Raw genomic sequence first — 20,034 nt, 5'->3', positions numbered from 1 at the left:
GAAATGTCTTTAATATATGTATGCACATGGCCACAAATACAATGTGCCCATGGGAACAATAAAGTCATTCTTTTTTAAAAATGTTATCGTAAGGTCGGGGATCGCATGGAGGACGTGAGGAGGCAGTGGCAGCAGCTGGAGGAGCTGGCAGCGTTCAGAAGGCAGAACCTCCAGGACACCCAGAGGTTCTTTCAGTTCCAGGGAGAGGCTGATGACCTGAAGGCCTGGCTGCTGGATGCCAAGAGGCAGATGACCAGTGATGAAGTGGGTCATGATGAGTATACCACCCAGAGGCTGCTGAAGAGACACAGAGGCCTAAGGGACGACGTGGCCAAGAACGGAGCCACCATTGACGCTCTGACCAAACAGGTAAAATAACTGTCTGACCAAATGGCTGGTTCTTGCCTATAAAACCTGTGTTACTATACTTTACATAGCTTTACAATTAGGATCTACTAGATTATGTTAGCATCATGATTTAACCGCTAGTTGTCACATATGTGCATATTTGTTGAAATTCATCCAGATTAATCTTACTGTTTTTAATGCTGTTTTTATTGTAAGAGCTCTGATGATTTCCCCAGATTTCCCCAATGTATTTATTCCATATGGCTAATAAACCTGAACTTCCTATGACCAGGCAGCGGCGCTACCCGAGGAGCTGCGTAACACGCCGGACATCCAGAGGCGTCTGACGGAAATCAGAGACCTGTACATGGAGCTGATGTCCCTGTGTGACCTGCGACAGAAGAAGCTGGATGATGCCATGGCCCTGTACATCATCTTCAGCGAGACAGACGCCTGTGAGCTGTGGATGGGCGAGAAGGAGACCTGGCTGGTAGGGCTGGATGTGCCTGAGAAACTAGAGGATTTGGAGGTGGTGCAGAACAGGTACAAACCACAGATATGACGTCATGTCATATTGTTGGGGTACCAGCAATGTTAAAGAGTACTTTTACATTTGTATAAATCTGACACCAATCACATCTGTATCAGATCTCTGCAAATGCGGGTTACAGTTGGACCGACTGATGGGGGATTGGTCGCTTCTCTGAATGTAACCTGCTTGCTCTGGTACATACTGTTTGATTTAGTGCTTACAATTTCTTTCCTTCCCAGGTTGAGTATACTTTCTTCAGACATGGCTAACGTCCAGTCACGGGTTGATGATGTCAACAAAGCAGTGAAGCAGCTTGAGGACAGCAGGCACCCTCGTACCAAAGAGGTGAAGGAATGCCAGACGAGACTGAATAAGAGGTGAGACTCATGATGATGTGATGTTCATGTGTAGATGTAGTATATACTCGTAGCAAAAAGGACATGTCGTCATTATGATCCACAGTCTACAGTAACATTTAGTATTAACCCTCTGGTCTGTCTCTTCTCTTCCAGGTGGGAGGCCTTCAAGGCCATGTTTGAGGAGAGGAAGCGGAAGGTGGACTCTGCTCTCAGCTACCACAACTATGGCCTGGAGTGTGACGAGACAGAGTCCTGGATTCGAGACAAAACCCGGGTCATCGAATCCACCCAGGAACTGGGCAATGATCTGAACGCTGTCATGACCATCCAGAGGAAACTCTATGGCATGGAGCGCGACCTTGCCGCCATCGGAGACAAGCTCACCTTCCTGCGGAGTGAGGCGGACCAGCTGGCCAAGGATCACCCGGACAACGCTGCAGACATCCTGGCTAGACGAGCCGAGCTGGACGCAGCCTGGGATAACCTGAAGGCCACCCTGAAGGACCGGGAGGTATGTGTGTGCATGCGTGCGTATCTTTGTGCGTGTGTGTCTGGGTCTATATCTGTGTCGGGAAACAAGCAGAAAACACATTTTTGTGGTGCACTTCTCCATAACAAATGGACTAATACAGTTGTATTGTAGGAGTCTCTGGGAGAGGTGTCCAAGCTGCAGAACTTCCTGCAGGACATGGATGACTTCCAGTCCTGGCTCTTCAAGACCCAGAAGTCCGTGGCGTCCGAGGACATGCCTGAGACTCTGCCCCAGGCAGAGCAGCTGCTGAGTCTCCATGACGCCGTGCATGATGACATGGGCACACACGAGGAGGACTACTACAAGGTTAGTTTCAAGTTGTAACGTTTGTTAAGAACAGTGGGGATAGTTTTACAAAGAGTTGTCAAGGCAGTGACATAAATATGTGATCCTGTGTGGCTCCGTTAGTAAGATCGTGGTGCTAGTGATGCCAGGGTCGTGGGTTGGATTCCTGCTGGAGCCACATATACTGAAATGTTTACAGTCACTGCACTGTAAGTTGCTTGGATAAAAATGTCTGCTAAATGGCATATTATGATTATTATTACGTTAGGTGAGGGACACAGGTGTGGCGGTGACCCAGGGCCAGCTGGATGACCCTCAATACCAGGAGTTGGACAAGAGGCTGAAGGGTCTGGACCGCGGCTGGGATGAGCTCCACAAGATGTGGGACAGTAGGAAGGGCTTCCTGGACCAGGGCCTGGGATTCCAGCAGTTCATGAGGGACGCCAAACAGGTGGAGACCATCCTCAACAACCAGGTGAGATAAACCAACGTTGTGATACCAGGTTGTTATATTGAAAGAAAACAATTGTTTTCTTAACCAGGTTTCCATCCAACCTTTTTATGTGAATAAAGTATAGGCTGCCACAGCCTGATGGAAACAACATATTTTTCGGTAAACTTTCCCAATGTCGACAAAACAAAATTTCCCTCGACGACGTGGGATCTTTCGTGTTGGTAAGATTAATTATGTGAGAAATAGCGGTGGAAACGCTTTTATGCGCAGGTATTGATAGGGTAGTGCGTACGGCCCAGTACATCACTGGGGCCGAGCTCCCTGCCATCCTGGAACTCTATACCACCTCGAAATTGAGCTCAGGTGCATTCTGTTTCCATTGATCCTCCTTGATTAGAGTCCACCTGTGGTAAATTCAATTGATTGGACATGATTTGGAAAGGCACACAGCTGTCTATATAAGGTCCCACAGTTAGCAGTGCATGTCAGAGCAAAAACCAACCCATGAGGTCGAAAATAATTGTCCGTAGAGCTCTGAGACAGGATTGTGTCAAGGCACAGATCTGGGGAAGGGTATCAAAACATTTCTGCAGCATTGAAGGTCCCCAAGAACACAGTGGCCTCCATCATTCTTCAATGGAAGAAGTTTGGAACCACCAAGACTCTTTCTAGAGCTGGCCACCCAGCCAAACTGAGCAATCGGGGAGAAGGGCCTTGGTCAGGGAGGTGAACAAGAATCCAATGGGCACTCTGACAGAGCTCCAGGGTTCCTCTATGGAGATTGGAAAATCTTACAGAAGGACAACCATCTCTGCAGCACTCTACCAATCAGGCCATCCAGACGGATGCCACTCTTCAGGAAATGGCACATGACAGCCCACTTGGAGTTTGCCAAAAGGCACCTAAAGACTTTCTGACCATGAGAAACAAGATTATTTGGTCTGATGAAACCAAGATTGAACACTTTGGCCTGAATGCCAAGAGTCACATCTGGAGGAAGCCTGGAACCATCCCTACGGTGAAGCATGGTGGAAGAATCATCATGCTGTGGGGATGTTTTTCAGTGGCAGGGAGTGGGAGACTCGTCAGGATCAAGGGAAATATGAATGGAGCAATGTACAGAGAGATCCTTGATGAAAACTTGCTCCAGAGCGCCCAGGACCTCAGACTGGGGCAAAGGTTCACCTTCCAATAGGACAACGACCCTAAGCACTCAGCCAAGACAATGCAGAAGTGGCTTCAGGACAAGTCTCTGAATGTCTTTGCGGAGCCCAGCCAGAGCCCAGACTTAAACACAATCAAATATCAATGGAGAGAGCTGAAAATAGCTGTGCAGTAACACTCCTCATACAACCTGACAGAGCTTGAGAGGATTTGCAGAGAAGAATGGGAGAAACTCCCCAAATACAGGTGTGCCAAGTTTGCAGCTTGACTCGAGGCTGTAATCGCTGCCTGTAAATGTAATGTTTAAGTTTTTTATTTTGAATAAATTTGCCAAAATTTCTAAAAACATGTTTTGCTTTGTCATTATGGGATATTGTGTGTAGATTGATGCGGGGGGGGAAATTTGATATGTTTTGGAATAAAGCTGTAACGTAACAAAATGTGGAAAAAGTCAAGGGGTCTGAATACTTTCTGAATGCGTTGTATAGTCAGGCTACTTTTACTTTATTTTTTATTCCTTATTCACTGTGTATTTATTCCTCGTGTCACTATTTATATGTTTCTATTGTATCATTAACTCAGCATAGTTTGAAGTGGACCGGTAAGTAAAAATTTGATTTGAATTTGAATTTAATAACAAGGCAAGCGATGCCATGTTGTGTTAACCTCCCAATACGACTTGGGAAAGCACGCAGTTTATTGGGCTACAGATTAAATAGGTTTTGAACTTGCAAAATTATTCAGCCCCTTTACTTTCAGTGCAGCAAACTCTCTCCAGAAGTCCAGTGAGGATCTCTGAATGATCCAATGTTGACCTAAATGACTAATGATGATAAATACAATCCACCTGTGTGTAATCAAGTCTCCGTATAAATGCACCTGCACTGTGATAGTCTCAGAGGTCCATTAAAAGCGCAGAGAGCATCATGAAGAACAAGGAACACACCAGGCAGGTCCGAGATACTGTTGTGAAGAAGTTTAAAGCCGGATTTGGATACAAAAAGATTTCCCAAGCTTTAAACTTCCCCAGGAGCACTGTGCAAGCGATAATATTGAAATGGAAGGAGTATCAGACCACTGCAAATATACCAAGACCTGGCCGTCCCTCTAAACTTTCAGCTCATACAAGGAGAAGACTGATCAGAGAGGCAGCCAAGAGGCCCATGATCACTCTGGATGAACTGCAGAGATCTACAGCTGAGGTGGGACACTCTGTCCATAGGACAACAATCAATCAGTCGTATGTTGCACAAATCTGGCCTTTATGGAAGAGTGGCAAGAAGAAAGCAATTTCTTAAAGATATCCATAAAAAGTGTTGTTTAAAGTTTGCCACAAGCCACCTGGGAGACACACCAAACATGTGGAAGAAGGTGCTCTGGTCAGATGAAACCAAAATTGAACTTTTTGGCAACAATGCAAAACGTTATGTTTGGCGTAAAAGCAACACAGCTCATCACCCTGAACATACCATCCCCACTGTCAAACATGGTGGTGGCAGCAAACAATACGCATATTGTTTTATGTGGATTATAGAATATCCACATGGAAATCTGTCGCCAATTGGATGGAAACCTAGCTAATTACTAACTTAGCGAAATAAAGGTTTACATACGTATGAAGATAAACCAATAATATTGTGATTTCCCCTTTACTACAGTATACCATTTCCCTGTTGTCTTTGTATTGTGTGTTTTACTGTGAATGCTGGAGTGAGTATGATTTTCGATGTATTCATTACACCTGGCAAATAAAGTTTTTAACATTTAAACATGGAATATGAATAGAGTTAAAAACCCCAATGAAAATCGAAAACTGTAAAGCAGAAAGTGACAATTTGAAGGGTGCTATGCTATGTTTGTGACTGTGGTGGGTCAAGAGTACATTGATGTAGCTTATCGTCTATTAGTCAGCACCAAACGTAATGGTTGTGGATTCTTTATTTCTTTACTTCAGGAGTACACTCTGGCCCATACGGACAAGCCTGACACCCTGGACGGAGCAGAGCAGGCCCTGAAGAGACACGAGGACTTCGTCTCCACCATGGACGCCAACATGGAGAAGATCGCCAGCATGCTGGAGGGTGGACAGAAATTGGTTGACAGGGGGAACCTCTACTCCCCCAGGGTCCAAGATAAGATGGACCTAATCCATGACAGGTTAGTCTTGGATATTTTTCTGCTCTAATATTTGCTTAATTAAAATAAAAATAAATAAAAAAACACCCAAAAGACATCAGATTTCTTTGAAAAGACGTTTTAAGTTTATGAACTATAAATGAATACAAATGGCTCTGTTTCATTCAATTAATTCTAATGTCAGCCTTGGGCTTATAAGAGGATCTGTCTGTACATATTGTAATGAACTTTCACTGAGAAAATCTCTACTTTATCTGACCTATTGACCTATACTTGTTTTGTCTGTTCCCTCAGTAGTAAGTGTTAATCGCGTACTGTAGTTCAGCTAGCTATTATTCTGCCACTTTGAGGAGCATGAAACACATAGGCTGTGTCCCAAATGGCACCCCATTCCCTTCATAGTGCAGTACTTCCTACGTAGAGCCCTATGTGTCCTGGCTAAAACTAGTGCACTGTAAAGAGAATGGGGTGCCATTTGGGACGTAGACATACTGTACAGTAGTTCAGCTTGCTATTAGCCTGCCATTCTGAGTCAGCGAGGTCAGCAATACATAATTCGTTTTAACATTGTTCTAGTGGAGGGGGGAGAGGCGAGGTAGGGAGCTCCTTCTCCCATTAACACACGCAATTATCATCCCATCCGGCTTCACTCTACTCTGCTGGGAGGGAGATGGTTGGAGGGCACCGGGTGCCTGATATGATGGGTATTGATCGCAGAGAGAGTGTTCTTCAACCCAGAGGAGGTAGTAATAACTATACTGAGAGATCAGGAGGGGTGGGGGGGCTGTGGAAGTAAGGTCTTTAGTAAAGACTCTTTACTGTGTGGCGCTGGGGCTGGAACTGGAAAGGTTCAGTAGAGGGGATTGCATGTGTTGTTTACACCCTACCATCAGTCTCTGTTGTGGGGACCTGGGTCATGTTCATTAGGCACCAAACTGAGAAAAATGGACTGAAACAGGAAGGGACTCGAATAAGAGATGCTCGTTTTAGTTGTCTTTTCAAACATTTTTTCGTTGCGTGCCCTAATGAACACGACCTTGGCGATATGGGACTGAGTCTAACGTGTTGTTCTGTTGTGTCTGTGTGTTTTCGATCTGCAGGTACCACAAGAACAGAGACAAAGCCAACGAGGTTACAGGGGTACTCAAGGATAACCGTGATCTTCAACACTTCCTGCAAAACACACAGGATGTAAGATATTTTATTCATTTTTTGGTAACCTGATACAGCAAATGTGTTCCTGTCTTACTTCTTACTACTGTTCTTGTCTGTGCGGACTCTGTGTTGATCTCCGTCTCTCTATCCTCCACCTCGCCACTCCCTCTCTCTATCCTCTCCACTCCCTCATTCCATCCTCTCACTCTCCACTCCCTCTCCCCATCCTCTCCACTCCCTCTCTATCCTCTCCACTCCCTCTCTCTATCCTCTCCACTCCCTCCCTCTATCCTCTCCACTCCCTCTCCCCATCCTCTCCACTCCCTCTCTCTATCCTCTCCACTCCCCTCTCTATCCTCTCCACTCCCTCTCTCTATCCTCTCCACTCCCTCTCCCCATCCTCTCCGTCTCCGTTCCATCCTCTCCCTCTCCACTCCCTCTCCCCATCCTCTCCGTCTCCATTTCCCTCGTTCCATCCTCTCCCTCTCCACTCCCTCTCTTCATCCTCTCAACTATCCTTTCTCAATCTGCCTCTCACCTCCATCTCCCCACCCCTCCATCCTCTCCTCTCCCCCTCTCAATTCCTCTGTCCATCCTCCTCCTCTCCCCCTCCTCTCCATACCCTCTCTCCTCTCCCTCTCTCCAGCTCACTTTGTGGATAAACGAGAAGATGTTGACGGCTCAGGACGTGTCGTATGACGGGGACAGGAACATTCACACCAAGTGGAAGAAGCATCAGGCCTTCATGGCTGAGCTGTCCTCCAACAAAGACTGGCTGAACAAAATAGACCAGGTGTGCGTGTGTGGATGCATGCGTGTGTGTGTGTGGATGCATGCGTGTGTGTGTGTGGATGCATGCGTGTGTGTGTGTGTGTGTGTGTGTGTGTGTGTGTGTGTGTGTGTGTGTGTGTGTGTGTGTGTGTGTGTGTGTGTGTGTGTGTGTGTGCGTGTGTGTGTGTGCGTGTGCGCGCGCGCGCAAGGTGCAAAGTGACGTAGCTACACTGAGCTGTCAGAGCCTGTACACTCGCTCCACTACAGTATCAGTTTCTATGTGTCCTTGTGGTCACATCCTTGCTATATGCCACATGGTGTAATAAGTAAGAATATTGTCCATGTGACATTTTTAACATCAACCCTGCTCTTCGCAAAGGCATCTAGCTGAACTGGATTCTGTTTCTGTTCTCTTAAAATGCTTATTTTGGATTGAAATAGTAATATACAAAGCGAGCCAGAATGTCCCAAAAGGCATGATCTTCTGTTTGTGGATCGTGAGGCAGCTTAATGTACACGTACACCCACTGGACATGACGCTAGTCTATCCCAGTAATCATATAGCCTACTTGAATTATTCCTGGTGTACATCCCATCCATATTACTTATCATACATGTGCCACAGACGATGATGGATGATATAACAAGTATGATCGTTTCCCCTGTGACCTTTCTAACGCCGTCCCGTCTTCTCATCCACAGGAGGGTCAGGAGCTGATGGATGCCAAACCTGAGTTCGAGCCCATCGTGACAGAACGCCTGGCGAAGCTGCATGAGCTGTGGGACAAGCTGGAGTCCACTGCCGAGGACAAGGCCCGTCTGTTGTTTGATGCTAACCGCTCCGAGCTGTTTGACCAGAGTCAGGCCGACATCAAGAAGTGGCTGGCTGAGCTGCAGAAGGAGCTACAAGGAGACGAGGAGGTCAAGGACCTCACAAATGCTAACATCCTGCTCAAGAAGCACCAGGTGTGTGTGTGTGTGGAGGGGTGTGTCTGTCTAATGTCCCTCCCCCAGTTTCGGAGGTTGATCAAACAATAACACTTTAGACTCCGGAACAAAAGCCGGAGAGTTCCAATCTTCTCGTTGAGAAAAAAAAAAGTTCTGTCTCCAGTCTACCCAGCCACTACTTTAACCCCCCTCTAGCAAACAGAGAACCAGGTGCGCGACCGTGCGCGGGAGCTGGAAGAGCTCCAGAAGGCTGTCGAGAAGCACGGAGGCCTAGCCGGGAGCAGGGAGGACCAGCTTGAGACTGAGCAGCAAGCTATCCAGATGGACTTCCAGCAGCTCCTCAACCCCCTGTCCCAGCGCAGGGGCAAGCTGGAGGCAGCCAAGTCCGTGCACCAGTTCTACAGGGACCTGGCTGATGAGATTGTGAGGATGCCTTTCAGATTATCACCATCGCCACTACGGCGCTGTCGTTTCCACCTGAAACGTGTCAGAATGCTTCCTCAGAGAAATGCTGACATGAACATTGTGTTTCACCGTTCTGTTCTCTCTCCTTTTCTCTTCTCTATCGCAGCTCTGGGTCGAGGAGAGGTTGCCCCTTGCGATGTCAGACGAACACGGCAACAATCTCCAAGCGGTCCAAATGTTGTTGAAGAAGAACCAGACATTACAGAGGGAGATGGAGGGCCACCAGCCCCGGGTGGATGAGGTGTTGGAGCGTGGCCGGAGGATGGCATCGGCCGCGACAGAGGCGGGCGGGCCGGAGGCTGAGCGTATTGGACAGCAGGTGTGCACATGTTCACGATTGCACGTGCACACGCCCGTGCACACTTCTTGCTTTCTACCCCGTGTCCCGTCTCCTCCCCCTCTGTTCCTTCCACCTTTTCCCATTTTTTTGCTCGTTTTCAACGGTTGGTTTTTAGAAAAAGGTTTGTTACTGATACTGTTGTTGTTATGTATTGTGTCCCTGATTCCAGGTGAAGGAGCTGGAGGAGGTGTGGTCTCGGCTGCAGGATGAGATGGCTAAGAGGAGAGACAGGCTGAACGGATCTAACCTGGCCCAACAGTACTTTAATGACGCTGATGAAGCTGAGGCCTGGATAGGAGAGGAGGAGCTATACATGATCACTGATGAGAAAGCCAAGGTAAGGAGGCTGAGGGGAGGAGAGGAAATGGGAGGAGAGGAAATGGGAGGAGAGATGAGAGAGGAGGGGAGGAGGCTGAGATTTGAATAGAAGAGCAGGAACTCTACATGATTGCCGATGAGAAGGCCAAGGCATTGTACTCCAAATATATTTGCAACTATCAAGGGGATCTTATGGACCGTCAGTCCTTGCAACCATAGCTCCACTGGTGAATCGAGAGTGGTGATATTTGTCCAATCTCATCCCTCATAGTAAACCAAGCGGTGGGGATGCTGTTTGGCTGAAAAAAAAACATATAAAAGATTGTGGCTTTAAAGTGTTCATTTCTCCCCCCCCCCCACCTCTCTTAAGGATGAGCGGGGAGCCATGTTGATGTTGAAGCGTCACCTGATCATGAAGGAGGCTGTAGATGACTACTCAGACGCCATCCAGAAGCTGGCTGACCGCGCACAGAAGATGCTCAACGAGGACCACCCTGATGGGTGAGTGGAACCTAGATATTTAGGGTTCAGTCAGCTTACCGTGGGTACTACAGTATAGTACAGTATAGTACTACAGTATAGTATCACTACCTCCTCTGTAGGCCTCAGACTGTGTTGCATACATGTGGAGAATCCTCCCTTTTTAGGATTAGTCTCTTGTTCCTCACTGTGTAACAGTATTGAGAGTGATGGGTGTGGTTACGATTGGGTCCCAGACAGCTATGATACATCTTGATACATGATGGTGACTTGTCTCCTCTTGTCAGTCACTCGCTCTTTCTCTCCCTTCCTCCCTCCCGATAGTGAGTCTGTCATCCGTCGTCAGGGCCAGGTAGATAAGCAGTACGCTGGTCTGAAGGACCTGGCAGAGGACCGCAGGAGGAAGCTGGACCATGCCTATCATCACTTCCTGCTGAGCCGTGAGGTGGAGGATCTGGAGCACTTGATCGCTGAGAGGGATGTGGTGGCCTCCTCACAGGAGATGGGACAGGACCTGGACCATGTCACGGTGAGGGTGGAATACATACCAAATACAGAGGCCAGGGGGGGGGGTCGGGTTAATGGGACCTTCTAGGCGGCTGAAGGGACGGTCCAAGCACGAATGTGAAGTCACACCTTGTATTGGTTCTCTCTGTAATGTTCTGTATTCTCATGGAGTATTCTATGATTGAGCTCTCGTGTTTTTGAAACTATTTCCTTTTTCTTTTCCCTCCCCAAATCTAAACTGTCCAGCTCCTGAGGGACAAGTTCCGTGACTTTGCCCGGGAGACGGGGACGGTGGGGCAGGAGCGTGTGGACTATGTGAATCAGACCATAGACGAACTGATTGAGGCGGGCCACACAGAGGCTTCTGCCATGGCCGAGTGGAAGGACAGCGTCAATGAGAGCTGGGCTGACCTGCTGGAACTCATAGACACCCGCGCTCAGCTCCTACAAGCCTCATATGACCTGCTCAAGTGAGTCTGGACACATGAATGCCCCTCACTGTTTTTGGCTTTGTATGCCTAGGCTCAAACACACAAGACAAACACACAAGACAAAACACACAAGGCAAACACAAGACAATAATTTGTCATTTTTTTTAGACAGTGAAGACGTTTCATTTTTCCTTTCATAGACGGTTGAGATCTGACTTCTGACAGATTACAGTTGTATACTACAGTAGTGGTACAGTGAGTGCTGAGCAGTGAATGCCCTGGTGGTTCTCAGGTACTTCGATGATGGGAAGGAGCTGGTGGCTCAGATCCAGGAGAAACATAATGAGATTCCTGCTGACCTGGGAGAAGACTTCAGCAAGGCAGATACCTTCCACCGTATGCACGCCGCCTTCGAGAGGGACATCAGCGCCCTGGGAAAACAGGTACACCTTAACCCTCTACTACCTGGGAAGCCTGGAGTTTGGTTGAGAGGTCAATGGGAGAGACAGTGTTAAGATATTAAGAGGTGTTATGCTGATTTAGAGATGGGACTTAGTGTACAGCCATGTACATTTCAAGTTATTTCAAGGTGAGTAGTTGTAAGACAGCATTTGTTTTTGTATGCCTTGGTGGCCTCCCTGTAAACAACACATTGCAATAACACTGAACTGAACGCCAGTCGTGATTGGAGTCGCTCGAATCCGTCTCGAAGGACGATAAAGAAAATATGTGAAATGGGATTGAAAGTCTTCTACATCGAGGCTGTCGTGGTTCATTTCTGTATTATCTAATGAGGAGAAACAAACGCATCACGCAAGTCAGAGTTATACTTAAACAAAATCTTTATTCACATATTAGTAAGGAAAGCATGTCACACCACACACACAAGTGAATGATGTGAGTGCTCTGCAGTTACGATGGCTGGTCGACGAACCACTCTTAGATGAATCATTGAGAGCCCCGACACAAAGGATACAAAGATCTTTTAAATGGCAAGATACACTCCCTTCGTCTACATGACAAACAACAGATGTGTGGAATGGGTCACAAGGTTAGGATTCGTATGAAAGAAATTAATAATTCACAGCAGACAGTATCTGCTGTAAAGACTGTTCTCATTGTTTGGAAACCAGGGTCTGGCCCCAAAAACAAGGTTCCCCTCATCATTATACACACCTGAGCCATCTCTGCCCTGGTACCAACCAGTACACAAACACCAACTCATACTATGGAATGTGGTCTTTAGGTTAAATCACCAAAGGCATTGTAAATCCACTGTGAGCATTAAGCCCCCAGATGCCCAACTCAGAAGACTATGCACAGATGAGAGCGTTCTATTCTATTCCATAAAATAACCATTTGATGCAATAACAGTATTATAACATCATCTTGTACTTTTGCTCTCACAATGGTTTCTTTATCATAATCACCTCCATAGAGATTCTATATCTAAGTTCACCACCGCAACCACCCTCCTCCTCCCCCACCAGGTGCAGCAATTCCAGGAGACAGCGGTCCGTCTGCATGCCCAGTACGCTGGGGACCAGGCTGTGGAGATCCAGACCCAGGAGAAGGAGGTGGTGGAGGCCTGGAAAGCCTTGCTGGATGCCTGTGACGGCCGCAGGAGACGCCTGGAGGAGACAGCTGATAAGTTCCGCTTCTTCACCATGGTTCGAGACCTCATGGCCTGGATGGAGAGCACCATACAACAGATAGAGACACAGGAGAAACCACGGTAATCTCATGTGACAGGACTGTTAACATAAATGCTAGCTAGCTAGTGCGGGCGAAACTTTGTTCTGTGTTCTGAGTTTAAAGTGAACAGGACAGGGGAGGAAAGGGGTTGGAGCCAGGTATTTGCAACCACAGTTGTGGGTTTAATTGTCACAAGGAATATATGCAGAGAAAAACATCTTCAAAATGACTAGACAACAGGAAACGGAGGAGAGAGTGGACTGGGGAAACGGAGGGGAGAGTGGACTGGGGAAACAGAGGGGAGAGTGGACTGGGGAAACGGAGGGGAGAGTGGACTGGGGAAACGGAGGGGAGAGTGGACTGGGGAAACGGAGGGGAGAGTGGACTGGGGAAACGGAGGGGAGAGTGGACTGGGGAAACGGAGGGGAGAGGGGACTGGGGAAACGGAGGAGAGAGTGGACTGGGGAAACGGAGGGGAGAGTGGACTGGGGAAACGGAGGGGAGAGTGGACTGGGGAAACGGAGGGGAGAGTGGACTGGGGAAACGGAGGGGAGAGTGGACTGGGGAAACGGAGGGGAGAGTGGACTGGGGAAACGGAGGGGAGAGTGGACTGGGGAAATGGAGGGGAGAGTGGACTGGGGAAGCAGAGGGGAGAGGGGGTGAAGGGAGAAAGGAAGGGTGAGGGATGGAGGAATAGAGGATAGAGCGATAAAATCTAGATGATCGCATGTTGTTTCTACCTCTCTCTCCTCAGGGATGTGTCATCAGTAGAGCTGCTGATGAAATACCACCAAGGGATTATGTCAGAGATCAACCAGCGTGGACCCAAGTTCTCTGAATGTGAGGAGCACGGCAAAGCTCTGCTGGCTCGCAAACACAAAGACTCTGTTGAGGTGAGGAACACCAGGGCTCTATATCAAATCTCCACGCCTCTCCCTTCCCTCAGATCTTCTCCTCCAATGTGTTTTAAGAAGGAGGCGAGGAGAGCGTATGCAAGCAATCAAGTAAAGTTGAATTGGGGAAGAGCCTGGGGCTACACTAAACTCTTTCAGATATGTGGCTATTTCCGTACCTTGTGACTCTACCTCATTTGAAAACTGAATTCATCTGACCATCCCTGTTGCTGTCATCCTCATTCTCTGTCAGATAAGTATTAAGCTGAGCCAGCAGAGGGAGAAGAGGAAGGAAATGATGATGAAGTGGGAGGACCGGTGGGACTGGCTCAGGCTCTGTGAGTACAGCAACAACAACAACCCTCCCTTTTCCCCTCCTTCCTGATGCGGTATTATAGATCAGAGTGAGCACAAAAACACAAGGCCCTGGGTCCATATAGCATACTTACACATTGGTCTCGTCTTGTGTTATGTCCCAGTGTTGGAGGTGTGCCAGTTTGCACGGGATGCCTCAGTGGCCGAGTCGTGGCTAGTGGCTCAGGAGCCATACGTGGCCAGCAAGGACTTGGGACAGACGGTAGACGAGGTGGAGAAACTGCTGAAGAGACATGAAGCCTTTGAGAAGTCCACCGCCACCTGGGAGGAGCGCTTCTCAGCACTGGAGAGACTTACTACGGTATATTGTGGATAGGATTGTGTGTGTGTGTTTGGGAGGGGAGGCGAGGGGGGGTTGTTTGTGATCTGTGTAAATCTGTCTCCTTAAGCAGTTTTCTTTTCCTGATGTCCCCATTTCTTCATATAAACAAGTGCAGTGTGGGTGTATCTATGCCTTACCTCTATTTGCGGGTGAAAATGACTACATTCCATGTCTGTGTCTCTCTCTCAGTTGGAGCTGTTGGAGTTGAGGAAGCAGCAGCAGGAGATGCAGCAGATTGTAACAGAGGAGCAGCAGCGCTCACAGATGGAGAGCAGGAGAGAAGACACTGGGTTTGCCGAGGACTCTTCTCAGCTCTACACCATTGAAGAGCAGACACTGGTTCGTACTGAGCTAATGTATGCTGACAAAATGACCATCTCTGACAATATTATTCCCAATTTGTATATAAGGATATTATATTGATTATACATGAAAAAGATATATATATATATATCATATTCCCTCCCTCACTCCTTTCCCAGCCTGCGTCTGGGGCAGTGGTGGAGGCAAGTTCAGGTCAATTGGAGGAGACAGCAGGTGACTCCACGATGCCCCTGCTCTCTGAGATGCAGGAGGCTGGCTTGCAGGAGGCTAGCTCTCTGGAGTTGCTGGATGCCTCTGTGTCTGGACAGACCCTCAGGGAGGTGGAGATCAGGGCCACTACCCTGCCCGCTGAACCCCTCAGTGCTAAGGCTGTTCTGCAGGAGGGCATGCTGGGACGCAAACACGACCTGGAGGCTGCTGGGAAGAAGACTTCTAACAGGTAGATACGAAAATGATTTGCGTAGAATTCAGTTATTTTTTAGGTCACACTTTGTTTGGATAGACCAGATTTTCTATCTGTAGATGCTCTACAGAAGGCCATACAATCAACAAACTATCTGCTCATTAACAACTTCTTGCTGAGGCTATGGTTAGGGTTACGGTGAAGTTTTGGGTTAGGATAAGGGTTAAGGTTAGGGTTCGACCTAGGGTGAGTAGATAGTGGAAAGGTTAGTGAGTCTGTAGAGCATCTATAGATGGACTATCCACGTAACGTGTAACATTCTTTTTATCATTTGGGGTATTATAAGAAGGTACCATTGCACTCACTCGACTGCGGGCTACATTTGATCAGATCCGCGCTAGCCAACACCCGCACAAGGGTTGTTTTGGCGGTGTAAGAGGTAAAACTGTGTTAGAACCATCAAATCCACGAGTGGCTCCTTGCTTTAGCTTGTTGTGGGCACTGCCACTGGATGCAATGAAACCACCCAACTTTCTAATCGGACAAATCCTATGCAGCCACGTATTCTATTGTCTACACCTCAATTAGACAGATAAACAACAACCAAATGAACATGAGAACATGCCTTAAGAGTCAACTTTCTATTGCCGTTTTGAACATCTAACTTGGTAGTGATAATAAGGAAGGGAGTGGTTTGTGACATACAAGAGCAGCCGCTCATCTACATCACATGACCAAAAGTCGTCGAGCATCTCATTCCAAAATCCACTCTTCTGGGAAGGCTTTCCACTAGATGCTGGAACATTGCTGCGGGGACTTGCTTCCATTCAGCCACAACAAGATTAGTGAGGTCGGGCACTGATGTTGGGCGATTAGGTCTGGCTCGCAGTCGGCGTTCCAATTTATCCCAAAGGTGTTCAATGGGGTTGAGGTCAGGCCTCTGTCAAGTTCTTCCACACGGGTCTCAACAAACAATTTCTGTATGGACCTAGCAATTTCTGTATGGACCTTACACGGGGCATTGTCATGCTGAAACAGGAAAGGGCCTTCCCCAAACTGTTGCCACAAAGTTGGAAGCACAGAATTGTCTCGAATGTTATTGTTTGCCGTAGCGTTACGATTTCCCTTCACTGGAACTAAGGGACCTCCCCAAAACATGAAAACAGCCCCAGACCATTATTCCTCCTCCACCAAACTTTACAGTTAGCATTATGCATTGGGGCAGGTAGCATTGTCCTTGCATCCGCCAAACCCAGATTCCTGTCGGACTGCCAGATGGTGCAGCATGATTCATCACTCCAGAGAATGTGTTTTCGCTGCTCCAGAGTCCAATGTCGGCTTGCTTTACACCACTCCAGGCGACGCTTAGCATTGCACATGGTGATCTTAGGCTTGTGTGCAGCTGCTCGGCCATGGAAACCCATTTCATGAAGCCCCCGGCGAACAGTTGATGTGCTGATGTTCCAGGGGCAGTTCAGTAGTGAGACAATTTTTACGTGCTTCAGCACTTGACGTTCCCGTTCTGTGAGCTTGTGTGGCCTACCGCTTCGCGACTGAGCCGTTGTTGATCCTAGATGTTTCCACTTCACAATAACAGCACTTACAGTTGGCCCGGGGCAGCTCTAGCAGGGCAGAAATTTGGCAAACTGACTTGTTGGAAAGGTGGCATCCTATGACGGTGCCAGGTTGAAAGTCACTGAACTCTTCAGTAGTAAGGCCATTCTACTGCCAATGTTTGTCTATGGACATTCCCTGTCTGTGTGATCGATTTTAACACCTGTCAGCAACGGGTGTGGCTGAAATAGCCAAATCCACTAATTTGAAGGGGTGTCTACATACTTTTGTCTAAATAGTGTATTTGTCAGCTCATACCGCAGTTACACCTCCAAAACATCCGCTATTCGGATATCTGCCAACACAGGTTAGCGCTCGATCGGATTGAATCGAGGCCTTACAGTAGATAGGATATAAAGTATAGTTCAAGTTAATATCATTCAAGTTCATGGCTCTACCGCAAGATCATTCAAATAGTTTGGGGTAAGCTTGGGATGCCTATGTATCTTGGTTAAGGTCTCCTCCAGCTAAATGTGTTTGTGCTCCTGTCCTCTCACAGGTCCTGGAACAACCTGTACTGTGTGCTGAAGCCTGGTCAGCTGTCTGTCTATAAGGACGCCAAGAGCATCAGCCATGGCTCCACCTACCACGGAGAGGACCCTCTGTCGCTCGGCAACGCCAGTTGTGAAGTCCTGACCAACTACAAGAAGAAGAAGCACGTATTCAAACTGAGGCGAGGATCCCGGAGTCTCTCAAGTTTACATAGTTCACATCCGTGGAGGCTGCCGAGGGGAGGAACGGCTCATAATAATGGCTGGAACGGAGCGAATGGAATGGCATCAAAACGCCTGTTTGCTGTATTTGATACCATTCCGCCCATTCCGCCCCAGCCATTACCACGAGACCGTCCTCCCCAATTAAGTTGCCGCCAACCACCTGTGATTCACACGCTCCGTTAATTGCACTTTTTGTTTGAATCCGTACTGAATGTTGTTCATTTTGGGCTGTCTCTCTTCCAGGCTTGGCGATGGTAGTGAGTACTTGTTCCAGTGTAAAGAAAAGGTGAGTTCTTCATGCACTCCTAAATACTCGTGTTATACTATATCAGTCAATCAATGAGTCAGCAAAATACGGCTCTGTTGAACCATCTAATAGATCAGCTTTCTGCTCTTTCTGGAATTAAATCACAAGTATCTGTGCAGCTGTGTTACATCTGTCGATGTATTATGAACCATAATCTTGTAGCAATCTTAACCCCAACACCCAAATTCAAAGAAATATATTGAACATAAATGGTTATTTCAGAAGGAGCTGGATCTTTGGACCCAGGCAATGGAGAAGGCAGTGAAGCCCCTGGCGCAGGAAGAGGTAGGACCCTCAGGGTCCGCAGGGGCCCGGGCCCACAGCTTGCCCCCTCCTTCCTCCTCCACCACCACCACAGAGCCAGCGAAAGACAAGAAAGACAAGGAGAAGAAGGGATTCAGTCGGTTCGCAAAGAAGAAGTGAGGACTGAATGACGATATTTCCGTCACATGGGCAGAAGTAGTGTACAATCAGTAAGACAGATTTTTATCACCTTAAAATATTGATTTTTTTTTTTTTACAATAAAATACATGAGATATTGTAGTTTTTAGATTTAAACCTACGCTCGTGCTGCGGAGTGTATTTAAAGCCAGTGTATCAACGCAAATGTCCACCTTTTTCTTTCCCTTTTTGTTTTCTCTTTGACAAAATATGCTACATTTAAATAGTTCATTAAAAGCACAGGAATGTTCTTTTGACACTCAACCGAAGAATGTTTGTAAATTTGGAGCTCATATCATAAATATGGTAGCTATTTTCTTTGTAGAGCTTTGTAAATGCTATTTTAGCTAATTAAATGATAGGCCTAGTGTTGCCTGAAAGAGAGTGAAACATTGTACAGTGCTGCACAGTACAATACCTGCATGCACGACAAGTACAACAGCAAGTATGCAAACTAATTGTCCTATGCACTGTGAAAGCCAAATAACATTACCGAAATTGGATGTTATAGACTGTTTTAGCTGAGATTATGAAAGTAACACAATTGAAAGACAATAATGTTACCTGATTATTGTCTTGCTTTTACCTAAAACAAAAAATCAACTCAATTACTTTCAAAAATGACTTTTACCAGAATAGCACTGTGGCCATCTCTGTTGCTGAGAACTTGAAATAGCCTATGCCTAAAACACCTGTGTATCGAATCTCATTTCTATATACAGTACCAGTCAAAAGTTTGGACACACCTAGTCATTCAAGGAATTCTCTCAACCAGCTTTGAATGAGTAGGTGTGTCCAAACGTTTGTCTGGTACTGTATCTAAAGATGCATGTTTTTTTAAAATATGGTGCTATAGTGTCGTGATATTATTCGGGCTCTTCAATCAGCTCTGCTTTAGCCAACCTCCGCATAGCGGTTGTTTTGACAGTGTAGGTGATGGAACTGTGTTAGATTTGTCAAATCCACATCCTCTATGCGAGTGTCTGCTATTGCCGGTAAACGCTTGATCTGATTGAATCTAGGACTCACAATCAAACGAGACCAACTTGGCCTGCCCGATTGGTCTTTTACTTTGGACTGCAACTGATTCTATCACACTTTGTTTGGTTTCACTCAAAACATCTTCAATGACATAAAATCGGAGACAGAAATACTTTTTTAGTCTGTCAAAAATCGAGGATAAAAATTGTGGGTCAATCAAATCTAAATTGCTTTTCCAAAACCCACACAGTATGAAAATTCATAATGGAAGAATGTGTCAAAATGAATGAATGAATGAATGAATGTATGTATGTATGTATGGAAATACAGAAATCGTTGAAGATGGGGTAAAGACAACGATGTGCAATGTGGAAAACCAGAAAAAAATGTATTTAATTTGAAATCGACCGTCAGAATATTCAAATTTCATTTTTTTCCCTCAATGACATTAGTAAACTTAATGATACATATTTTAAAAAGGAATCCATTCTCAAATATTTTACATCACCTAAATCTATACATGTACAGTATATAATGGAACTAGGAAAATATACTCATACATTTGACTACTGACAGTACAACATTGTTTGTGTAGTTTGTTTTTCCTTTGTATCAGGTATAACCCCTTCCTTTGTGCTGGTTGGTTGGTTGCTGGTGTGCGATATCGAATGCCAAAACAAAATGACCTATTTACAGAAAATATTCAGACCCCTTGACTTTGCCCACATTAAGTTACA

At 46.6% G+C, this 20,034-nt stretch overlaps 1 protein-coding gene across 3 annotated transcripts in view; it reads left to right on the top strand.

Moving 5' to 3' along the window:
* LOC118361839 (spectrin beta chain, erythrocytic-like) overlaps window positions 1–18,392 on the top strand; it is a 52,978-nt gene extending 34,586 nt beyond the window's left edge. For 2 of the 3 annotated variants that reach the window (XM_052486564.1, XM_052486565.1), the window contains 26 exons: window positions 94–369; window positions 641–891; window positions 1,120–1,257; window positions 1,393–1,750; window positions 1,883–2,077; window positions 2,325–2,531; window positions 5,629–5,831; window positions 6,911–7,001; window positions 7,612–7,758; window positions 8,439–8,702; window positions 8,880–9,107; window positions 9,256–9,468; window positions 9,659–9,826; window positions 10,178–10,308; window positions 10,612–10,816; window positions 11,041–11,264; window positions 11,518–11,668; window positions 12,716–12,960; window positions 13,675–13,813; window positions 14,067–14,151; window positions 14,293–14,489; window positions 14,700–14,849; window positions 14,993–15,273; window positions 17,351–17,524; window positions 17,811–17,853; window positions 18,097–18,392. In XM_052486564.1, coding sequence (XP_052342524.1) covers window positions 94–369; window positions 641–891; window positions 1,120–1,257; window positions 1,393–1,750; window positions 1,883–2,077; window positions 2,325–2,531; window positions 5,629–5,831; window positions 6,911–7,001; window positions 7,612–7,758; window positions 8,439–8,702; window positions 8,880–9,107; window positions 9,256–9,468; window positions 9,659–9,826; window positions 10,178–10,308; window positions 10,612–10,816; window positions 11,041–11,264; window positions 11,518–11,668; window positions 12,716–12,960; window positions 13,675–13,813; window positions 14,067–14,151; window positions 14,293–14,489; window positions 14,700–14,849; window positions 14,993–15,273; window positions 17,351–17,524; window positions 17,811–17,853; window positions 18,097–18,297 — 4,965 coding nt within the window. In that variant the 3' untranslated portion in view covers window positions 18,298–18,392. The remainder of the gene's footprint in view (window positions 1–93; window positions 370–640; window positions 892–1,119; window positions 1,258–1,392; window positions 1,751–1,882; window positions 2,078–2,324; window positions 2,532–5,628; window positions 5,832–6,910; window positions 7,002–7,611; window positions 7,759–8,438; window positions 8,703–8,879; window positions 9,108–9,255; window positions 9,469–9,658; window positions 9,827–10,177; window positions 10,309–10,611; window positions 10,817–11,040; window positions 11,265–11,517; window positions 11,669–12,715; window positions 12,961–13,674; window positions 13,814–14,066; window positions 14,152–14,292; window positions 14,490–14,699; window positions 14,850–14,992; window positions 15,274–17,350; window positions 17,525–17,810; window positions 17,854–18,096) is intronic. The other variant, XM_052486566.1, reaches the window with a different exon arrangement.
* The last annotated feature ends 1,642 nt before the right edge of the window (window positions 18,393–20,034 follow it).

Source organism: Oncorhynchus keta, chromosome 29 (assembly GCF_023373465.1).
Source record: "Oncorhynchus keta strain PuntledgeMale-10-30-2019 chromosome 29, Oket_V2, whole genome shotgun sequence".
NCBI classification, from domain to species: Eukaryota; Metazoa; Chordata; class Actinopteri; order Salmoniformes; family Salmonidae; genus Oncorhynchus; species Oncorhynchus keta.
Note: the sequence above shows the minus strand (reverse complement) of the source record. Positions and strands in the feature narration are given on the sequence as shown.